Source organism: Balaenoptera borealis (assembly GCF_965194805.1).
Source record: "Balaenoptera borealis genome assembly, chromosome: 13".
Lineage (NCBI taxonomy): Eukaryota > Metazoa > Chordata > Mammalia > Artiodactyla > Balaenopteridae > Balaenoptera > Balaenoptera borealis.
The window spans coordinates 64,554,126-64,576,206 of record NC_138870.1 but is presented as its reverse complement, the minus strand read 5'-3'; the positions used below and the strand labels follow the sequence as shown (position 1 = coordinate 64,576,206).

Below are 22,081 nucleotides of genomic sequence, written 5' to 3'. Positions count from 1 at the left end.
ACAAATTCTTTGACATTCCAACAAAAGATGGAGTCTAATTCCCCTTTCTCTGAATAAGGGTCAACCTTAGTGACTCAGTTTTAACTAACAGAGTATAATGGACCAGGCTAGGTTACAAAAGACAACACAGCTCTTGCCTGCCTCTTTCTCTTGAGATGCTTACTCTTGGAACTCAGCCACCATGTTTTGAGGAAGCCCAGACTACATGGGGAGGCCACATGTAAGTATGAGAGCCATAACCTCAGCTAAGATCTTCCCCATCAGCCAGTATCAACTAACAGACATGTGAGTGAGTAAGCTTTCAGGCTATTCCAGTCCCCAGTTTTTGAACCATCCCAGCTGACACCCAGTGGAGCAAAGTGAGTTATGTTGAGTCCTAAATTGCAAATCTGTGAACAAAAATGCCTTTTTAACCACTAAATTATTCAGTGCTGTAGATAACCAGACTGTTGTAACTGTTCCCACACAGAGCCAACATTTCCCATCCTACCATGTTTCCCAAATTGTACTGGAGATGCTAATAGATATCCGATAGGAAAATACTCTACATGAAGTTGCCAGGTATCCGGTAATTTGAAATTTCTGCCTGATAAAGTTTAGACCCCCCTTTCAGAATTAAATTTATTCTTAAATTGGGAGCCATGGCAAAACAGCTAGTCCAAAACCATAAAATTAGCTTCCAGTGGTTCTAGGAGTGAAAAAGGGAATTTGGCCTTGGGCAGGCTCTGTTCTGGGAGGAATCACTTTCATCCTTTGGAGGTAAGTCAACAGAGTAGCCCCAAAGTAATCCAAATGTGATATTAAAGTGCTGCATGGTAAAGAAGTATTTTTGTTTTAAAAATGACCCGCGGGCTTCCCTGGTGGCGCAGTGGTTGAGAGTCTGCCTGCCAATGCAGGGGACACGGGTTCGTGCCCTGGTCTGGGAAGATCCCACATGCCGCGGAGCAACTAGACCCGTGAGCCACAACTACTGAGCCTGCGCGTCTGGAGCCTGTGCTCCGCAACAAGAGAGGCCGCGATAGTGAGGCCCGTGCACCGCGATGAAGAGTGGCCCCCGCTTGCCGCAACTAGAGAAAGCCTTAGCACAGAAACGAAGACCCAACATAGCAATCAAGCAATCAATCAATCAATAAATAAAACTTTAAAAAAAAAAAAAAAGACCCGCTTGGGATATTTTCGGCCCCTTGTGGTGGTCTGGTATATTTAGGGAGGACTGCTGGCAACTGTAGTTCTAAAAAGTCTTCATGATCAGTTAAGTTCAGGGAGCGTTACAGCTGTCTATCTATGTTCGTGCAGATTCACACTGCATGCTAGCTGATTGAAGGCCTTGAGATCTTGTAGTTGAGGCATCTGTTTTAACTTGAAGAAAGCCTTGCACTGAATTAGTTGTCCATGGAGCCACGAACAACTCAAGGAGCACTGGGAAATGACGGCCTGGACCACTGGTTCTCAAACTTTTTGATCTTGGGAACTCTTTACATTCTTCAAATTACTGAGGACCCCCAAAAAGCTTTTGTTCATGACAGTTACATCTATCATTACTTTCTATATATTAAACAAAATTTTTAAAAAATGTATTAACTCAGACTTCCACTTATAGTCAAGTTGAAATAACAGGAACCAAATTTACCCTCTCACTTGAAACAAGCAAAAACACAGACTAATTACATGAAAAAATATGGTTTTGAGAACTACTGACAATAGGCAACAAAGGAGAGTTACGGAGAAAATGAGGTCAGTCTTGGGATTTTGAGAGTTTCCAGGCTATAGTCTAAGGAGGGAGAATACAGAGGGAGCTGGAAGGCACCCCAAGTTGAGGAGACAGAGCTGAGGGTCCAGAGAAACCAGGGCAGCTAGCGTTGGAGGGACTGGAGAGAGCTGCACAGAGAAAGAACCCCAGGAATTTGTAGAGCACCGGCCAACCGCCCCCACACCTTGCAAGTCTTCAGCTGTGCTCTGATTGCACATGCATGCCGGGTAACTACCCAAGATTACGGAAAAAAACACCTGAAAGATGTAGAGAGAATGGTGTCTGGTGCTCATATGGAGCTGGGGATAGTGCCTATTCTCACCAGTGAGATTGAGAAGTGTGACTCATGGAGCTTTGGATGGAGACCTCAGTACATTACTGAGGTCTTGCCTCAGTAATGGGGAATAATTAACTCTGAACTGAACACTGCTCTGGTCCTGCCTAACAAATCTTGCTTAACAGCAAAACCTGAAAGGATCAAAGTTTCCAAATAATTGCATCCCAGAACAAAGCTCTGGAATTTTTATAAGAATAAAAAAATACCCAGCACTCAATTCATAGTGTCTGGCATCTAATCAAAAATTACCAGGCATGGGGCTTCCCTGGTGGCGCAGTGGTTGAGAATCTGCCTGCCAATGCAGGGGACACGGGTTTGGGCCCTGGTCTGGGAAGATCCCACATGCCGCGGAGCAACTGGGCCCGTGAGCCACAAGTACTGAGCCTGCGCGTCTGGAGCTTGCGCTCTGCAACAAGAGAGGCCGCGACAGTTGAGAGGCCCGCGCACAGCGATGAAGAGCGGCCCCCGCTCGCCGCAACTAGAGAAAGCCCTCGCACAGAAACGAAGACCCAACACAGCCAAAAATAAATAAATAAATAAAAATTTAAAAAAAAATTACCAGGCATGCAAAGAAGCAGGAAAATACAGTCCATAATGATGAAGAAAAATCTATCAAAACCAACCCAGACCTGACATACATATGAAAATTAACAGGTAAGAATATTAAAACAGTTAATTATAACTGTACTCTATTTTCAGAGAGTTAAGTAGCAATACAGAAGATGTAAAAATGGTTCAAATAAAACATTGTAGGTGAAAACTATAATGTGGCAGATAAAAAATACACTGAAGGGCTTCCCTGGTGGCGCAGTGGTTGAGAATCTGCCTGGACACGGGTTCGAGCCCTGGTCTGGGAAGATCCCACATGCCGCGGAGCAACTAGGCCTGTGAGCCACAATTACTGAGCCTGCGCATCTGGAGCCTGTGCTCTGCAACAAGAGAGGCCACGATACCGCAATGAAGAGTGGCCCCCACTTGCCACAACTAGAGAAAGCCCTCGCACAGAAATGAAGACCCAACACTGCCATAAATAAATAATTAAAAAAAAAATACACTGAATAGGGGCTTCCCTGGTGGCGCAGTGGTTGAGAATCTGCCTGCTAATGCAGGGGACACGGGTTCGAGCCCTGGTCTGGGAAGATCCCACATGCCGCGGAGCAACTGGGCCCGTGAGCCACAACTACTGAGCCTGCGCATCTGGAGCTTGTGCTCCGCAACAAGAGAGGCCCGCGCACAGCGATGAAGAGTGGCCCCCGCTCGCCGCAACTAGAGAAAGCCCTCACACAGAAACGAAGACCCAGCACAACCAAAAATAAATTAAAAAAAAAAAAAACACTGGATAGTACTGATGACAGCCTAGACAGTGCAGAAAAAAATTTAATTGAACTTAAAGACATTAAAAACTATCCAAGATAAACACTGGGGAAAAAAAGAGAATTTTAAAAACTGAATTATCACTGAGCTATAGGACAATCTCAAGTGGCCTAATATACGTGTAACTGGAGTTTGCTGAAAGGAGGGAAGAAATATATTTGAAGAAATAATGACTGAAAAATTTCCAAATTTGATGACAACTGTAAACCTACAGATCCAAGAAACAGCAGCAGCAGCAATGAGGCTTTCTAATGCTTTGGATGGAAATAATCCCTCTTTCTTACTTAGTACTAGAAACACTGCTATTACAAAGTATTTTCCAATCCAAGTAAATATCTGATGACAGAGATATTCTGGTAAAATTTATCTGAGCAAAACATTCATACTCCAATTCAAAGGTAAAAAGAGTTTTCTAAGAGGCACATTTGGTATCCTTGAGTTTATGACTTAGCTGACCTAGATCAAGGGACATTCTGAAGTTTCCACTTGGAATTACAGATTTTTCTATTTTAATAGTCACATAAAGATATTTAATAGAAAACTCTAATACCAAGAACTTTATGAAATTGAAGGTTTACTTTCTGACCTGAAGCTAAGATTTCTTGTCCTGGTATGTACCACTTGTTTCCAATTATCTCTATAAACTCTTAGAACCAGACATCTACATCATAGGTACAATCTACCAATCTGGGAAGGACTGGGGAATCCAGACAAGAAGATAAAGAGGAGAAAAGTACCTAACTGGAATGAAAAGGGAGGGCTTACAGTAGAATTTCCTTTATTATTTATATTTGTTCAAAATATTGTTACTTGAGTTCTACACAGCTCTGGAGACATTACTTTCAATACAGTAAAATAATTATGAAATGAAAATTAGTCCAATCTGAAAATATTTGTTTAATACCACTGGGTTCTCAATTAAACCATAAACAATCATGTGAACAACAGGAAAGGGCTCCTCCATAATTTTTGCTTTTTGAAGTCCCAAATAAAGCTTTCTTAGTCATGCAGAGTTTCTCAAGTAACTGAGATCAATGCTTGGTAGGCTTCCTTTTCCACTATTTTACTACAGAGTCTTTAGACATACTTACATTTAAATCTTGGAGATTCATACAGTCCTTGAGGATACTAATTAACTCCATGGAATACAAAATTCTTAAAAAAAAACATATTCTCTTATTTAAAAAAAATTCATTACAAACACAAACATACACACACAGAATTAGAGGTTGCTGGTTTTTGTTTTTTTTTTAAAGAATACTACCACCACCTTCTACTTTTGCCAATTTCTAGTCTTGCCACCTGATTCCTAGTTGACCCAGATATAAACATATAGAATAATCTTTTCATATCACAGGTACCACTACCCGTGTTTCATCAATTTCTTGAAGAGAACGGAGCAAAAAACCAAACACACATTTAAGAGTCAATATTTATTCTGATTAATATTTTACAAAATTTTGACAGATTTAATTTATGTAAGGAGAGCTAATTTATTAAACACTTTACAGGTTTTTCTTTCCACAGAGTAACACGTTAAGTAGCAAAATAATACTTGGCACAGTTATAAATAAAGAAAATATAAAATAAAAATATCCATAGCTTAAGTATAATAATGATGCTGTTTTATGCCTATTAATATTTCAAATAAATTCCTGGGAACAACAAAATAAGGAAAAAATTCCAAAGAAGTAATTCATGTTTAGAGCTGAGAAATAAGTTCCTATTTGCTAAAAGTATGCAATGAAGCTGATATGAACTATTCCCCAAAGGGTCACCTTCATACACAACTTTAGAACGGGGTTAAAGTGGTTCCACACACAAGACCTACAAAATAATTAGATGGTACACACAGGCATGGTTGGCTCCTGACCATCAGACCATTTCTGAGTTATAAATTTCACTGGTACTATGAGATGGCTAGTACTAAAGCATTAACATTGCTAATATTTTCCATGTATACATCTAGAGTTTTGTTTTTTTCTATTTAACTGAAAGACATCTCCTTTGCACTGGAAAGAATATTGTACCATAAAGAAAGAACATGGTAACAACACTCTCATACAAACTCTGAGAAAACCACCATTGTATTTGACTGTTAATAAAAATGTATTCGATAAAAACTGCAACTGAGTCTTCACGTGAAGTGGCTCAAAATACAAAAAATTAAAATGAATTCTAGCCTTTTATAAATAACTTTGAATTTAAAAATTATCTAAAATTTCCCCCAATTAGTAGTCAAAACTAGCAGAGACATTTGTAAAGTTAACCAATTTTGTACATTCTATGACAAAATGGCACAATGCTATTGCCACCCCACACCCATCTCTTCCCTTTTCAAAAATAAAGTACGTATGCCAATTTTCTAATATTAAAACACTCAAGTACACTAAGAGTAATTTTTTTGATGTATGACTTATGCTCAAAGAAACTACTATATAAAAATGGTACTTGGAAATACTGAACATCAACTATATACATTTTCACTGCTCCTCTTACTAAGGCAAGGGGCGGGTATACCACTAGATTGCTTTAATACCTGTAATCTGCATTTTACAGAGAATACTAATTTTACCAAGCATCAGACATGCAGTGAACTTGCAGGGTATAATGCTTATTAACAGCGATATTGAACATCACTAGAAGCTCATTAATTATCTCCCTTTTCTTTTTGGTTGGATAAAATGAAATGAGCAGCTTTAAATACACTAACACATAGAGACACAAAGAGAAAACTATCTGATAAATTATTTATATGCAGATACGCAATCTTTACACTGGTCTAGGATCTGTCATTGGTCTGACTACCCTTTTCCCACCCTCCCCCAGCCCATTCCCTCTCACAGGTTTCCCACAGGTTGCTCGAACCACAGTTTGCTACAGCGCCTAAGAGGACTAAACCTGTAAACAATAGTTATGGAAGCAGTAACCAACAGTTCACCATGAGAATATGGAAATGTTGCAACAAAAATTGATCAGTGCATCATTTTTGACAATTAGAAAATCTTTCTGAAATTGTTTCAGACAGCATTAACAAATTTCAAAACATTCAATATTGGGAAAATTGAAACAATCTTAGAGATAAAATTCTTTCTGATAGGTCATTTTTTAAAAACCAGAATATACTATTAGCTTTTCTTTTATTCACATGTGCTATATGTACAGAGATCATGCTCCATCTTTAGCTAGACTCCATTATTTTGTCTACACTTTATTTTGCAGTATAGCCATTTATCTCTATTACTGAGAATTTTGCATTAACTTATTTGTTCTGCCTTTTCTTGAAAATAGCTCAACTCTTAAAAAATTGGACTATGTGCACATCAAATTAAATTCTAATTTATGCTTTACGGGATAGTGTGTGCCAGTATACATTCTATGAGGTGTATCATGCACTTAGTAGGGCTTTTAAGTTGAACAAAATAACATGACTTACTATACTCATGCAAGTGCTTTATTATCAGACCATAAAACCTTAGAGCAAGGTTACTAAAAAGTATTTCACTGAACTAGAAATATATCAGCATTGCCAACAGCTGATAGCAATAAAATATTGTTAGCACATTTTTTGGTGAACATTATTTTCTTGTGTCTTTGAAGACATATTACAGTAGATCCCTAATAAAACCATATGATTTTCATCACAGTATTTACATGTACATTCTAACACGTACATAATACTAGTCTGAATCAATTTAAGACAACTTTCTTGGAATTAAATGCAATACTAATAGTAGATTGCATCATAAAATTTAGCTGTATACCATAAATTTAGTTTTAGCTAGAATCAAGTATTTCTGATCAGTATACCATGTCTGTCAACAGAATAAGTTCACTCTTTTTTCATGAAAAATGTTATGAGAACAAAACCAAAAAGTTGAGTATTTTGTGAATTCCCACATTAAGAACCATTAACATTCTTTTTAAGACCTTTATTCTTCCCAGAAGTGGCAGTGTGTTCTGTCCATGTTTACCTTTGTTAATAAAAGTGTTGGAAAAAAAGACTGTAAAATTCACTGTTAGCCCTACATATAGCATGCTATTTGTTCAAAGGATGTGGATTCGAGTGTGAGAGAGACACGGACAGACACAATTTTCAGGCACCACTCAGCAATATGCTTCATAGGATAAAGATGCTGCTACACGAGCTGGTACCCAGATCCTGATATTTGGTCATATTCTATGGTATACTGCCTGGTCCAGTCCACAATAACAGGACGAAAGAGGCCACAGCATCGAAATTCAAAGAAGTCTATAATATTCCTTACACATCCATGGCTAAACACCACCCCCACCAAAAAAGAAAAAGGAAAAGAAAAAGAAAAAGAAAAAAGTCTATTAGTACAATAATTTAATATGAGTTTAATATCATTTTAATGTTAAATAAATTTTTTCAAAACTTAAAATCTCAGGTTTCCTGCCAGAAAGAACCTGCTTATAACTCTACAAAATATGTATGCATTCATGTTTCTTCACGGGTCTGATTTTTCTCTTTTGCTAATACAATGGGTTACACAATTATATTTTAAAGTTATTCAAATTTGCATTTCTTTCATTCCTATGTAATACGCAATTTTTGATAAAACCTTTCCTTGACTGGTGGCTCTTTGGCAAGGAGACAAACTATATCCAAAATTGAGAGAGTAAAAGACAAAATAATATCAATAGCATAAACTTGACAGTGTACCTAAGAATAGTAATTTAAAAAAAGAAATATCAAGGAAAGTTCCCAAATTTTAGAACTTCAAGAATACCTTTGGAAAAGCAGTCAGTTTTACACCTTATATAATTATTGTGCCTATGGGAGAATTCTCAAAACTACTCAATCGACTCTATTATTCTTGCTTTTATTTAAAGGTTTACATGCTTTCCACAAACATGCAACAATTAATAGCACCACAAAAGCTTGATGGCAGTAGACAAGCAGCTTGAGTAAAATTCAAAGTTTTAAATATTTCTATTATTAGGAAACTACTGTTTCTTAACTTTGAATTGAATGCAAATTAAAAAATATATATATAAATAAAAGAACAGGACAGTCTCTTCAATAAATGGTGTTGGGAAAACTGGACAGCCGCATGCGAAAGCATTAAACTGGACCACTATCTTACACCATACACGAAAATTAACTCAAAATGGATTAGACTTGAATGTAAGAACTGAAACCAGAAAACACAAGTGGTAAGCTCCTTGACATCAGTCTTGGTGATGAATTTGTGAATCTGACACCAAAAGCAAAGGCAACAAAAGCAAAAATAAATAAATGAGACTACATTAGACTAAAAAGGTTCTGAACAGCAAAGGAAACCATCAACAAAATGAAAAGGCAACCTACTGAATGGGAGAAAATATTTGCAAATCATACATCTGATAAGGGGTTAATATCCAAAATCTATAAAGAACTCACACAACTCAACAGCAAAAAAGCAAACAATCCAACTAAAAAATAGGCAGATGATCTGAATAGACATTTTTCTAAGGAAGCCATACAGATGGCCAACAGACATGAGAAGATGCTCAACATCACTAATTTTTAGGGAAATGCAAATCAAAACCACAATGAGATATCACCTCATACCTATTTGAATGGCTATTATCAAAAAGACAAGAAAAGCAAGTGTTGGTGAGGATGTATAGAAAAGGGAATTCTTGTGCACTGTTGGTGGGAATGTAAATTGGTGCAGCCACTGTGGAAAACAGTATGGAGGTTCCTCAAAAAATTAAAAACAGAACTACCATATGATCCAGCAATTCCACTTCTTGGTATTTATCCAAAGAAAATGAGAACGCTAACTTGAAAAGATATCTGCACCCCATGTTCATTGCAGCGTTATTTACAACAGGCAAGATACGGAAACAACCTAAGTGTCCATCGACAGATGAATAGATTGAAAAAATGCGACACACACACACACACATACACAATGAAATAAAATTCAGCCATTGTAAAGAAGAAGGAAATATAGCCACTTGCGATAACATGGATGGACCGTGAGGGCATTATAAGTGAAATAAGTCAGACAAAGAAAGACAAATACCACATAATATCACTTACATGGAATCTGAACAACCAAACTCGAGCTCACGGATACAGAGAACAGACTGGTGGAGGGCAGAGGCTGGGGGTGGGGCTGGGCGAAATAGGCGAAGGGGGTTCAAAACGTACAAACTTCCAGTTCTAAAATAAGTAAGCCCTGGGGATGCAGTGTACAGCATGGTGACTATAGTTTATATTGTATCACATATTTGAAAATGGCAAAGAGAATAGATCTTAAAAGTTCTCATGACAAGAAAAAAAATTTTGCAACTAAGTATGGTGATAGACGTTAACTAGATTTTAGCGGTGATCATTTTGCAGTGTATACAAGTATCAAACCATTATGCTGTATACCTGAAACTAATATAATGTCATATGTCAATTATACTTCAACTAAAAAAAAAAAAGAAAAGAAAACTAGGTGTGTGGAAATTTTTGTGTCATTCAGAGGGCAAATAAAGTAAGTAATTTGCACCAAAAAGTAGCTGCCCTAGAGTCTGGGAAATTTCCCTAAATAATAAATTTTAATCAACTGTATTTTTTAAAATCTTATTTCAATTTTCTGGATACATTCATTTTTGAATGAAAATTTATAAATTGATGGAAAGGTTAAAGAACAAATACTAAACGTTAGTAGGTCAATAAAGTTTGAATTGTATAATCAAGGAAAAAAACAAATATCACAAATTTATATACAGTTAATGTGATAAATACTAAAGTTATGGTGAACTAACCAATGTTTCATCTGGCAGAAATCTTGGTATTTGGTATGTTTTATAAGCTATTTCACACATTGTTAAGTAAAATAAATATTCCCTGTTTCATATATTATTGCCATTCTTAAAGAAAATACTTCTCTTTGACGTACTCACTAGATATTTGCTAAGTTTAGTTAGTAAGGAACTTTATATGTCAAGAGAAAATATTAAATTCATAGATATGTACGTACTTGAATGGGCTTTCAATAGATGTTGTTGTGACTTTAAAGTGCTTGTATCTTCTGGCATTCATTCTTTCATTTGTAGTAATACCTAAACATGATATCTAAGAGGCAAGAGAAAGCAAACCATTAACTCTCTGAATATTTAATATAAAACAAGTTAATTCTCAAGAGGATGAGGATGGGGAGAAAAATGATGAAGTCTGTTTCCGGCTTTCCATCAGGAGATCATCAAGCTGGTTCACACGGTACCATCTGACTCTGTGAGAAGTAGCTGGTTAAACGGGGAAAATATTTAAAAACAGGTCACCTGGCATTGTGTATGTGGAGGCATGGACATTATGTACATACTACCTCTCCATCAGCCCCTTTAAGAAGGAGCTTTTTTAAAAATCCTAATTAAAAAAAACTCTTGAATAAATACTGATATTTGTAGGTAATAAAATATTAAAACACACACAAAATTAATGGAACCATCAGTCTAAACTCACACTTATATCCAACTGGATGTATGTAAACCAGGAAAGAGAAATAAAAAGTTTTGACGACAGTAGTACTGATAGTTAAAAGTTCATAATATAAGAAGAGGGAGGAGAGGTGGAGAGAAAGAGTGAAGAAAGGAACAGCAAATTGAAAATTTTAACTCTTGAAAAACTTTTAATTACTGAAAAGTAGGAATGGTTATAAAGAGAATACATTGTTATCTTTTAAGCAAGGAGTGAATTTTTAAGAGTTCTCAGCACACTAAAGAACAAATAATGCACTTGCACATACCTGATACATCTGACACATGAGTAATACAGCCACCCACATGAAATGAAAAACACTGTTCAGAAACATCCAAAACATCCAGGGTGAACATGTGGCAATTTGAGTAATATATGTCCAAAATCCATCCTTGGTATAACTGGTCTCACAGTGGAGTCCCCAGTCTAAAATCAGAGCAGAAGAACTCAAATTTACTCAATAATCATCCAAGCACCTCGTGCGGACATTTGTGGTAGGCACCACTTAGAAAACACGATCCAAGAATTTAACCGATGACTTTCAATGCAAGTATTTTTATACTCTTAAATAATCCCCTTGTATATTAGTGAAAAAAGTATCAAAAGCAGAAATAGAAAAAGCAGCAGGCAATCCTAAAAACAAACAAACCTGTACTGTAACGATATACAGTTTTTATTTGATTGGTATTGCATACATATAATACGTAAAAAAACAATTCCTTTATACAAAGATAAGATGATACAGATATGTGAGACTTCTTTGGAGGGGAGGAACATAACACAAGATGACCTTGGTGAGGGGGGCTTTTTCCAAAACAAAATCTACTCTTTGAGAGCTGCTGCCGTAAAGAACTGATGTTATGAGCAGGACTATGCTCTCTCTCAGGTGTCTTGGGCTGCCAGAAATCAGGTAAAGATCTCTGACCAAATCGTTCTCTCTGTTAATCCCTATTTGAGGAAGTAACCTCCTTTTTCATTAGGGCAATAACAGAGATTATTCTTAATATCTGTGGGAGTAGGAGGACTAGGAAATCATCCGAGACTTATTTTTAAGTCAGCATCTAATACATCTTTGTGCTAAATACCACCAAGCCCTGAAGGACAGTAACTAATATTTTCATTTAAATTCTTTCCAAATTATGTTCTCAGTGCAATAAAACTCCATCATTTCTTCTAAGATACTATACCCATATGATCACTGAATGACAACTTATTCTTAACCTTTTAAACATTCTCTAATAGGCAATAATTATACCTTACTCTTCAAAACATTTCAAGTTCTGTGCAAACTTAACTGTATTTTCCCAGCTGTTTGGTAAGAAAGAGCAACTAGCACAATCACAAAATCTATAAACTACTAGAGTAAAGCAAGCATGTGATGTGAAAAATGTTGGTGTTTTTTACCCAGAAGCTTTTCAAAGCCTATTAAAAAGATAATTAACTGATAATTCTGTTTCTTATACTCTATGTTGAACATGTTTGACAGTTCTATATCTATTTTTTCTTTATGCTTCATTGTAGTGAGGTGCCCCAAACCATAATTTTTAGTTAAAAGACATTTGACATTATCGTATTTTTTGTTAATATGGTAAAGCATGAGTATGCAAACACGTGTTTTAAGAAGATAAAAAACTAACTGTACTCACAAGAAATACAACCATAAATCATCCAGCAGATCATAAAAAGCAAGAAGAATAGGTAGCCCATAAAGTATCTATGGTTGCCTGCACCTAAAGAACAAAACAGAAGCAATTTTTTTTAGCTAAGAAAAAACAACTGGAAATACACCTAGGGGTGAGGTAGGGGTGGGGAAATTCCATGAAAAGTGAGGTACACCTTGGACAATAATCACATACATTATTTATTTTACAAAATGTTCTTCAAGAAAATAAATGTTTTAATAAAATTGTTAAAATTAAAATGCTTATAATGACACACAAAGATGTAGTGACTGCAATGATATTCATTCAAAAGAGTCTTAAGGAACCAAATAAATCACAATTTTGAGCTTTAATTCCATTTGCCTTGAGGTTTAAATAACCCTATTTTATCTTTAGTTTTATAAACTTTAAAATCCTACTTTTTAAAGGCTTCTCCCCAACACAGTCATACAATATTTGTAATGTTTCCCTGCTGTCCTCTCATAAAATCTCCAGGGCCACGTCTCAGACCACTTAGTTCATTTCCTCAGACTATGCCATTCTTGAACACTGAGATATGTAGAGTTCTTATCTGTCATTCTTCTCTGCCTCTGTACATAACAACCTTTAAATATTTTTTATTGCCTTACTTTCTTTAGTTTAACTAAAAAACAACACAATCTGCCTCTTTATTGATTTCACTGTTATCCAATGGATAAAATAGGAAAGAGTAGGCACCAGAGAGAATTGATAGAGAAATTATATCAATCTTTTCTAGACACTGATTTTATGATGGCTTTTTCCCTCTCTCTTACAACTGAGTTGATGTTTTGCCACTCAGAAAATAACTGGGGGAACGAGGGGCATTGTAGGGTGCTAGAATGAACCTTCTACACCTACTTTAATATTGTACTTCATTAGTTACCTAGAGTAATTTAAATGAACAATATATTTAGAAATTACTAATAAAACTTACCTACACAGTTGCCCACCCATGGGCAATGATGGTCGAATTTTGCTATACAGCGGTTGCACACACCACAATGTTTGGACCTCACTGGTTTCCGTATCTGTTAACAGGCATGTTAAAAGATTATGAAAGGCACTATACCTAAGAGAGGAAAGCCGAACATTTTATTTTCTCAAAATACAATATGAAAAAAACCCGGTATATTTTGAAAAGGATTATACCAAGGTTTCCAAAGGAATAGAACCAAACAAAAATCACTTTTGTTTAATAAAATTTCAACTGCAACAACAAAGATGAAGAGGATAAGTCTACTCTAAAATATAAATTCCTAAGATGGGGCAGAACCATCAATTCACAAAAATAATTAAGAATCAAAGACCAATTTGCTGTTGCAATGAATGGTACTCTATTTAATTCACAGCCCTCAAATTCCTCAAATATCACTCTTGAGGCTTCTTAATGAAAATGTATTGCAATTAATGGTCATAATACTGGTTGTTGCTTAATAAAATGAAATTGGTTCCTTAGTAAAAGGAAGGTCAATTTAGAAGTGAATAAAAAAGAGCTTTTAAAATTCCCATCACTAATAAAATGTCTTCCCAAAGTTTACAAATCTAGCAAAAAATCCCAGTACGTGTACACGTCTTTCTTTCAGTGAAAGAAATCTGAGATCTCAGATTAAGGTACAGCACTTCCTCTGCTGAACCGCACGACCTTATCTAAGAAAGTACAACATGCTTAAGAAGTTTAGGCAGTCCCTGTTTGTTTCAAAAAACATAAAATACATTCTTCAGGTCTTCACAGGCAATAAAAAACTCATGTTTATGATGTTTTAAGTGTTGTGAAATGTTTTTCTCTACAGTACTCTAAGGCAACCAAGTGAATACAAGAACTCACTAGTGACCTTCAAAGAGCTGCTCGCCCCAATGCTGGACACATGACAAGAGCGAGAGTTATTAACCCTTGCTGGAAACAAATTTTATAATATCCTTTATCGGTGTTTCAATAAAAGCACTAACATTTCCCCAACAGTTTGCATAAATTACACACTATTCTGAGGTACTAAGAAAAAGGCATAGGTGCACTATGCAGTTCTTACATGTATTAAAAAAATCTGTGGACCCAAGAAAAGGTTAAGTTATTCTTCACCACAGATATGAGACTAAATCTATTAGCAGAAAGAAGTAGGATATAGCAAACAAATTTTACCCTTACTTCCAACTCTCAGCTAAGTCTCCCCTTTGGGCAACAGCTGTCAATGAATTCCGCACAAAAACTGACACAGGGCTCCTGAACACAACAGTTGCCTTAGTTCACTTACAGAGCAATTCATTTTTAGAAAATTCTGATCTACATGTGTCTTGTGTATTTTTCAAAGTAAAGGATACCCATATAATGACAAATACCTCTGTCAATTTGAATCATTTTATAATAGGACAAGCTCTTGATTTTACAATAACAAATTATCTATCCAGAATTACGCAGCTTACGATAACATAATATATAATAAAATGTTTATATAATAAAATGTTTATGCTATGATGAGAGAAAGTCTTGTTCTTACCATCAGATATTTACTTAACAATGAAACTGTATTGAGCAACTCTATATAAAGAACCTGTTTGCTGACTGCAAGACTGATGCTCTCACAATGAAAAAAGAAATGGTGGGCTTCCCTGGTGGCGCAGTGGTTGAGAATCTGCCTGCCAATGCATGGGACACGGGTTCGAGCCCTGGTCTGGGAAGATCCCACATGCCGCGGAGCAACTAGGCCTGTGAGCCACAACTACTGAGCCTGAGCGTCTGGAGCCTGTGCTCCGCAACAAGAGAGGCCGTGATAATGAGAGGCCCGTGCACCGCAATGAAGAGTGGCCCCCACTTGCCACAGCTAGAGAAAGCCCTCGCACAGAAACGAAGACCCAACACAGCTATTAATAAATAAATTAAAAAAAAAAAAAAAAAAAAAGAAATAGTTAGAAAATGTGTTTTCCACTTGGGATATTCTTTCTACAATCATAATTTGGCTATATTTGATAAAAATGAGGGTACTTTTAGAGAGAAAAGGTTATGTTTCAATAGATGTTAAATTCTAGTTTTGTTAATTGAGGTCAGTATTTACCGTCTAAAACTCTCTTCCCAAATAGCTCTTTGTTACTATGTTATGTTATTGTAAAGTTTAACTGAGTTATTAAGAAGATATCCTAAGCTTGTTTCTGAAGCTGATCACTGTAATCTATCTTTGGATGAAGATCAGGTGCCCCATGATCTATAACCAAGGGGTTATGCATACTGGAAAAAGCATCATTTAAAGGACTGCCTCCAACCTAGATGAAAGGCTTCTTATCAGGTATTCTCAAGTACCTCATGCACAAGGAAACTGAAGGCAATCAACTCTTAAATTCATATTTCCCAATTAAGAAGGGCCTCTGCATTGAACTGTCTACAGAAAAGACTGCTGACCCCAAATGACAACCACACCAGGATAAGAAGACAACAGCAGTGGTAGGCAGCTGACCCAAGAATCTGTATCAGCCCTGAAGAACCATCCAACTAATTTAATTGAACTGTTTATCAATTATTTGTCTTCCTATCAAAATGGAAAGTTATTGTTTTACTTCTGACCATACTTTTAACCCCAATGTTCAGGATGGAAAGAAAATTCTCTAGTGAAGTTGTCTAACTATTCATGACATGTATCACTGCTTGTTTTGAGTGTACTGCTAAAGGCACATATACAATGTTTGAATGACAATTTGGTATAATTGATTAAATGCATAGCCTATAAAGTGTTAAAAAAAAAAGAACCTGTTTGCTATATGGCAAGGATATCAGCAATGTATACCTGACTTTGCGGAACAGAATAATATTTTCACAGAATAGTAGAGTATAAAAATGTTCTAAATGTTAAGAATACAATTCTGTAAATTATCTATTGTAAAGCACAGAAACAAAAGCCTTTTTAAAGCATGCTTGAAAACACAAAAGAATCAGTCTAAAGTTGTTACCAAGAGTAAAGCAGTATATATTTTGAACATCCAAAATCATAACTGTTAGGTCAAAGAAACAAACAACCAAACAACTGTTTGGTTAAGTGAAACAACGTAAAAGAATCTGTAGAAGTAGAGCTTAGTTTCAAAAACTCATTCCAGAATCCTAAACTAAGTCAATTATTTTTATTATTATTCAACTGTTAAGATATTAGTTCAGTTGTAGTGTATAACTTAAAGGTATAAAAGAGCATTTAGTTTCAAGCATGATTTGGGGATATTTCCATTTCCATGTAGAGAAATATGGTTTAACCACTGCGGCAGTCCATATATTTTCCACAAGAACTAATTATAAAAATTAAGCAGAAAACCATTAAAACACAAAACAGTATTATTCTATAGAAATTAGATGTCTATAGTAATAAAACAATGTCAATATCACTATATCTGATTCCATAAGTAAATGCCATTTAATTTCATATATAGCTTTATCTATGACCTGGTTGAATATGACATTTAATATCAATGATAAAATAGTGCTCTAAGTTGAATAAACACTCTAATACAGATGGATAACTGCTCTAATTGAACCAGTTTAGAGGCCATGTTGTCTTAAAAGTTATGTAATAATTTCCCACTGTGACCTTTAAATATAAGAATAAATTTTCTTAAAATGTAATTAGGATAACAGTGTATTAGGGAATCATAGTAAACTTTTGATTTTATATACTTTTATTAGTTAGCTTTTTATTTGCTGAATTACATTTTAAGAGAGAAAAAGAGAATAAGAATGAATATAAATGAATGGCACCACTGAATCAGAAGTGTAGTTAAGGTCTACCATCGGGGGAATAAGCACATTGGAAAGGAGACATCTTTTCACCATCTTTCCTCTCGTACCATGATCTAAAAGGCATTTTGCGGGGGTGGGTCAAGGAATGTGCTCAGTGAAAGAAACTGTCCTGGTTTCCCAAACTCTCTACACTATGCCACTGGTAGGGGAAGAGGAGAGAGGGAAGAATAAAGAAAAAAATATTACCAAACAGGTACTGCAGAATATACTGAGGTCCAGACTTCCTGTCTCTGCAAGTTCAACTATTGTCTGTGAATTAAAAAAGAAAAAATTATTCAAAACAGAACAATACCAACTATTGTGCCATCAATATGAGTATCAATACACACTACTAAATATAAAATAAATAACCAACAAGGACCTACTGCATAGCACAGGGAACTATACTCAATATTTTGTAATAACCTATAAGGGAAAAGAATATGAAAAAGAAAAAATAGATATATGTATAACTGAATCACTGTGCGGTATACCTGAAACTAACACGACACTGAAAGTCAACTATACTTCAATAAAAATAAATATATGAGTATCAGCAAACGCAATGCTCATTTTTAATTAACCAATGTTTTCAGCTGAAGATAATAAAATCTCTTTGCTTACTTCTGCTATTTCATTATAATATGAATATTGGAATTTTATTTCTTGGATATATGAAAAAGCAACCCTAAATTTAGTTATGGGAATATTTCTCTGAGAATAAAACTAAATGACCTATCCTAAGAACTAGTCTGTATAAAGTTTTGATGATTAAGGGATGAATGTAAACCTACGTCCAGTAAAGAACTGAATCTTCAGAACTGGATTATGACTAAGAAAACCTGGCAAATCAATAACCAGTAATGTCTAAAGAATACTGTTACATAAGGGTAGCACTCTTTATGCAGCCTAGAAAGGGGAAGATTAGACCGTAAGAACCTACTAGTATTTTAATCCATTGTGGATAGGAAATAATTCATCAGGATTTGTTCTGTTTTCAGAGACTGGATTAAACAGCTCTTAAAAATGATCTAATTGCCTCTAATCCAATTCTCTACTTACCGTGACATCTTTGGATTATAAATTCAGTTTCCTACATACCTCAGCTATAGATGAGGGGTGCCCTGGATCATATATACAAACATTTCAGTTATTAGAACAATATATCTACACTATCAACCAGTTTAGTGGCCTTCTAATTTACAGTCATTTAACAAACATTTACTGAATGCATATTTATTTGCTGAAGGTTTACAGAGATGTGTAAACTACTGTATTTGTCCCTCAAAACAATCATAATCCTTATAAAGGAGAGAAACATGAAATTTTAAAATGTCATGGAAGTGTAAGGACGGACATCACAAGAACACCAAAGGTGAGCACCAACTACACAAAATCTCAGTTTGGTTTGAAATCTCTAGTTTCCTTTTTTGTACTCTATTATAATCTGCTAAAAATACTGACAATCTGGCAATAAAACACATGTGACTAGTTAGATTGCATCTTGCTACCTTTTTCTTTTGTTCCTCTGTAGCTTTAATAATCCCTGGATCTGATTTCCAAGATTTTCCAAAATTGTAGAAAAGTGCAATACTATTGACAAGGAATGGAAGATGGATAAATAAAAAGTTGAGATGTACCTAAAGTTAAGGAATCTAAAGAAGCAATGAAAACTAGTTATTATTATAGGTAAACCTATAATCTGTAAAATTTTATCACACACACACACAAAAACCTACAAAAAAATACAAGATGGTTTGTTTATTGCATCAAAATAGATTACATCTATACATGCTAGTCTATCTATTACATCAAAATAAATACATTTCCCATTCTGCTCATAAGTAAGTATAAACAATAAAAATGTGAATTGCTTATAAACTTTAAATCATGTAGGGTTATCTGATACTTTTTAAGTCAGTGAATACATTATTTTTAAATGATCATTATTTCTTTTGACAAAAATGAAGGGACTTCTCATGTTCAAAGTAATTAGCATATTATCAATATTTTATCTATATGCATTAAAATCTACCACTTAGATATCATACCCATCTATTTAAAAGATTGTTTTTACATTCTCTCCATTGCCATTTTTGCCCACATTCAAGGTGACCTTCATTTTAGAAAAGGTACTTATAAACTTGCTTAAAACAGAAATAGTTTCTATGTTCACATTTTTCTACCTAATGAAAATATAAGAAATGTACTAGGCACTTATAAGTGAAGAATCAAAGACTATTTTCAATAACACTGGGAGAAATAAAGCAATGTTGCTAGAGCAACACATTTTTGGGACACAAAACATACCATTTTCAAGATTTTACGTAGGGACAAAAGCTGTCCACAAAATTTCCCACGAGAATGGTGCCTTCCCTGTACCACAGAAGAAAGGAAAGGCCTCATCACCAAAGTGTGGGAAGGACACTGACAGACAGGGACCTGTGTTCACACACTGACTGCACTAACCCTTCTCTTCCACTAGTCTCCCCACACAGTTCCTAGTCACATCCCCATAACTGACTGCCCCTAGCTCAAACCCTTTGTCTTGTCATTTCTTCACAAATGTATCGTTTCTTTGCTAAAAGGCATAAAGATTCCTACTCTGGTCACTTCTTCAGGTCTTCATTATTTATGAAGGCCCCCATGTACATGTAAAAAAACAAAAAACCAAAAGATTTAATAAAATGTTATGCTGGGAATTCCCTGGTGGTCCAGCGGTTAGGACTCCTCACTCTCACTGCCGAGGGCCTGGGTTCGATCCCTGGTCAGGAAACTAAGATCCCACAAGCCACAGAGTGCGGCACCACCCCCCAAAAAAAGATTTTATGTAGTACAAGTATCATACAAACATTCTGTAAGACTTTTGGACATTATCATGTATACACACTCTTTACATTTCTTATGAAGCACAGGTAAGAAAGAACAGCTTCATGAATGAAACAATCTTATATTTGTTTGGTAAATATGAAAACACTAAACCACCACTTAAAATACAAGAGGAAAAAAAGGGAGAAGAAAGAGTAGTTAATATCACCTGCCATATATAAAAGTGATTTCTCTTTCTCCAGTTCCCTATTTACTCCCAACTTTCACCATCCTTATTCCCCAAAATCCATGGGTACAACCAGCAGAGAATAAACAGAAAGTCAAATTTTCAGCTCTTCCAACAGGCAAAATTCGCTTAAGAATAAAGCTGGATAAATGTATGTGCAACGAATGCTGAACCATGGCATTTTTCAGGGTAGTATCTTACTACAACAGTTTCAAAAAGTGCTAACATATAAATATATAGGTCAGGTTCTTACAGCCTGGATTAAATTTGCAGGGAGCTAACTAGCAGCTCAGTAAATGACTACAGATTTGAAAGGGATATTCAGGAATTAAATATCAGATGACCTTAAAGAATTTCTTTGTTTTTTTAAAGGTAAAGAGATTAGGTATCTTCAAATGGTAGTTTAAACTTAGCTTTAGCAATAGATCAGTGCAGTTAATTTAAAGCATTTAACAGAAATTATTTTTTGGTATGGCTGTTTTTTGTAAACCTTTTTTCCTAATGAAAGTTAGAAAACACTAAAAAGCATAAAGACAAAAACAATAACTCCACAACCCAGAGATAACTCCTTTTATTTTTGGTATTCTGCACTTTTAATCATAATTGAGATCGTTGTGTATTTATTAACATTAATAAAATAACACTTATTTATCACTGACTACAAGCCATTTAGGCTGCACAAAAACCCTATGATAAAGCCTGCTGCTATCCCCACGACAAAACTGAGGCAGAGGTTAATTAAGCAGTCTAAGATTAAAGAATGGATTAGAGGTGGAGCTGGTATTACAAGCTAGGCTCTTACTACCTATGCTATTCTGCCTCGCCAAAGTGCTCTGCAGTATATCCTGGGTCATTAAGTACTATGGGAACAATATCTTTGGGTATGAACATTTTTATAGCTTGATATATATTTTTCTACCATCAGATTATTTCCAGAAAGATACACCAATTTATAACCCCACTAGCAATACATATTTGTTGATCACTATGTTTGCATTAGCATTGAGTAAAGGAAAAAAGTTGCGAATTTAGAAGCAAGAGACGCATTATTTTATTCTTAATTTGTATTTGCTTAAACACTCCTCCAATTAGAAATAAAACAAATATTTGTCATCAACGTTTTCATTTAAATGTTTATGGAATCTTCTTTTTCCATTTAACTCTTTAATCTACTTGGATGTTATTTTGATGCCTGCTGTGAACTGCAGCTCTAACTTACCATAATACCCCCAAAATGAACCAAAAACAGTAAATCAAACCAACCAACTGACCCGCAAAATGCCAGCAACAACTTTGGAAAGAGGACAACCACACTATACCATGAAGTTCAAACTGGAGGTCAAGGAAAGAAGATGATTCTGGTGAGACAGGCCGCCTGGGGTACTTCTTAATCCCACCTCCATCTGTATTAGTAGTATGGGAAATGTGGATGAAAAGACAAAGTCAGAATTCTTATCAATCCCACTCTGGACTTCTGCTATGGACTGAATCATGTCTCCCCTCTTCCAAATTCGTATGTTGAAGCCCTAACTTATAATGTGACTGTACCTGGAGATAGGCTCTTTAGGAGATAATTAGGTTAAATGAGGTCATAAGGGTGGGGCCCTAACCCAACAGGACTGTGGCTGTATAAGAAGAGGAAAGGAGAGAGCT

General features: G+C 35.5%; 1 protein-coding gene across 1 annotated transcript in view; it reads right to left on the bottom strand.

Annotated features, from left to right (window-relative positions):
• Window positions 1-4,345: 4,345 nt before the first annotated feature.
• Window positions 4,346-22,081, bottom strand: part of ZDHHC17 (zDHHC palmitoyltransferase 17) — a 100,174-nt gene continuing 82,438 nt past the window's right edge. Inside the window, exons 11-17 of the mRNA XM_082351640.1 lie at window positions 18,885-19,009; window positions 17,581-17,643; window positions 13,561-13,654; window positions 12,591-12,674; window positions 11,213-11,370; window positions 10,448-10,542; window positions 4,346-7,739 (exon numbers count right to left, since the gene is read on the bottom strand). Of these exons, the coding sequence (XP_082207766.1) occupies window positions 7,601-7,739; window positions 10,448-10,542; window positions 11,213-11,370; window positions 12,591-12,674; window positions 13,561-13,654; window positions 17,581-17,643; window positions 18,885-19,009 (758 nt within the window). The 3' untranslated portion in view covers window positions 4,346-7,600. The remainder of the gene's footprint in view (window positions 7,740-10,447; window positions 10,543-11,212; window positions 11,371-12,590; window positions 12,675-13,560; window positions 13,655-17,580; window positions 17,644-18,884; window positions 19,010-22,081) is intronic.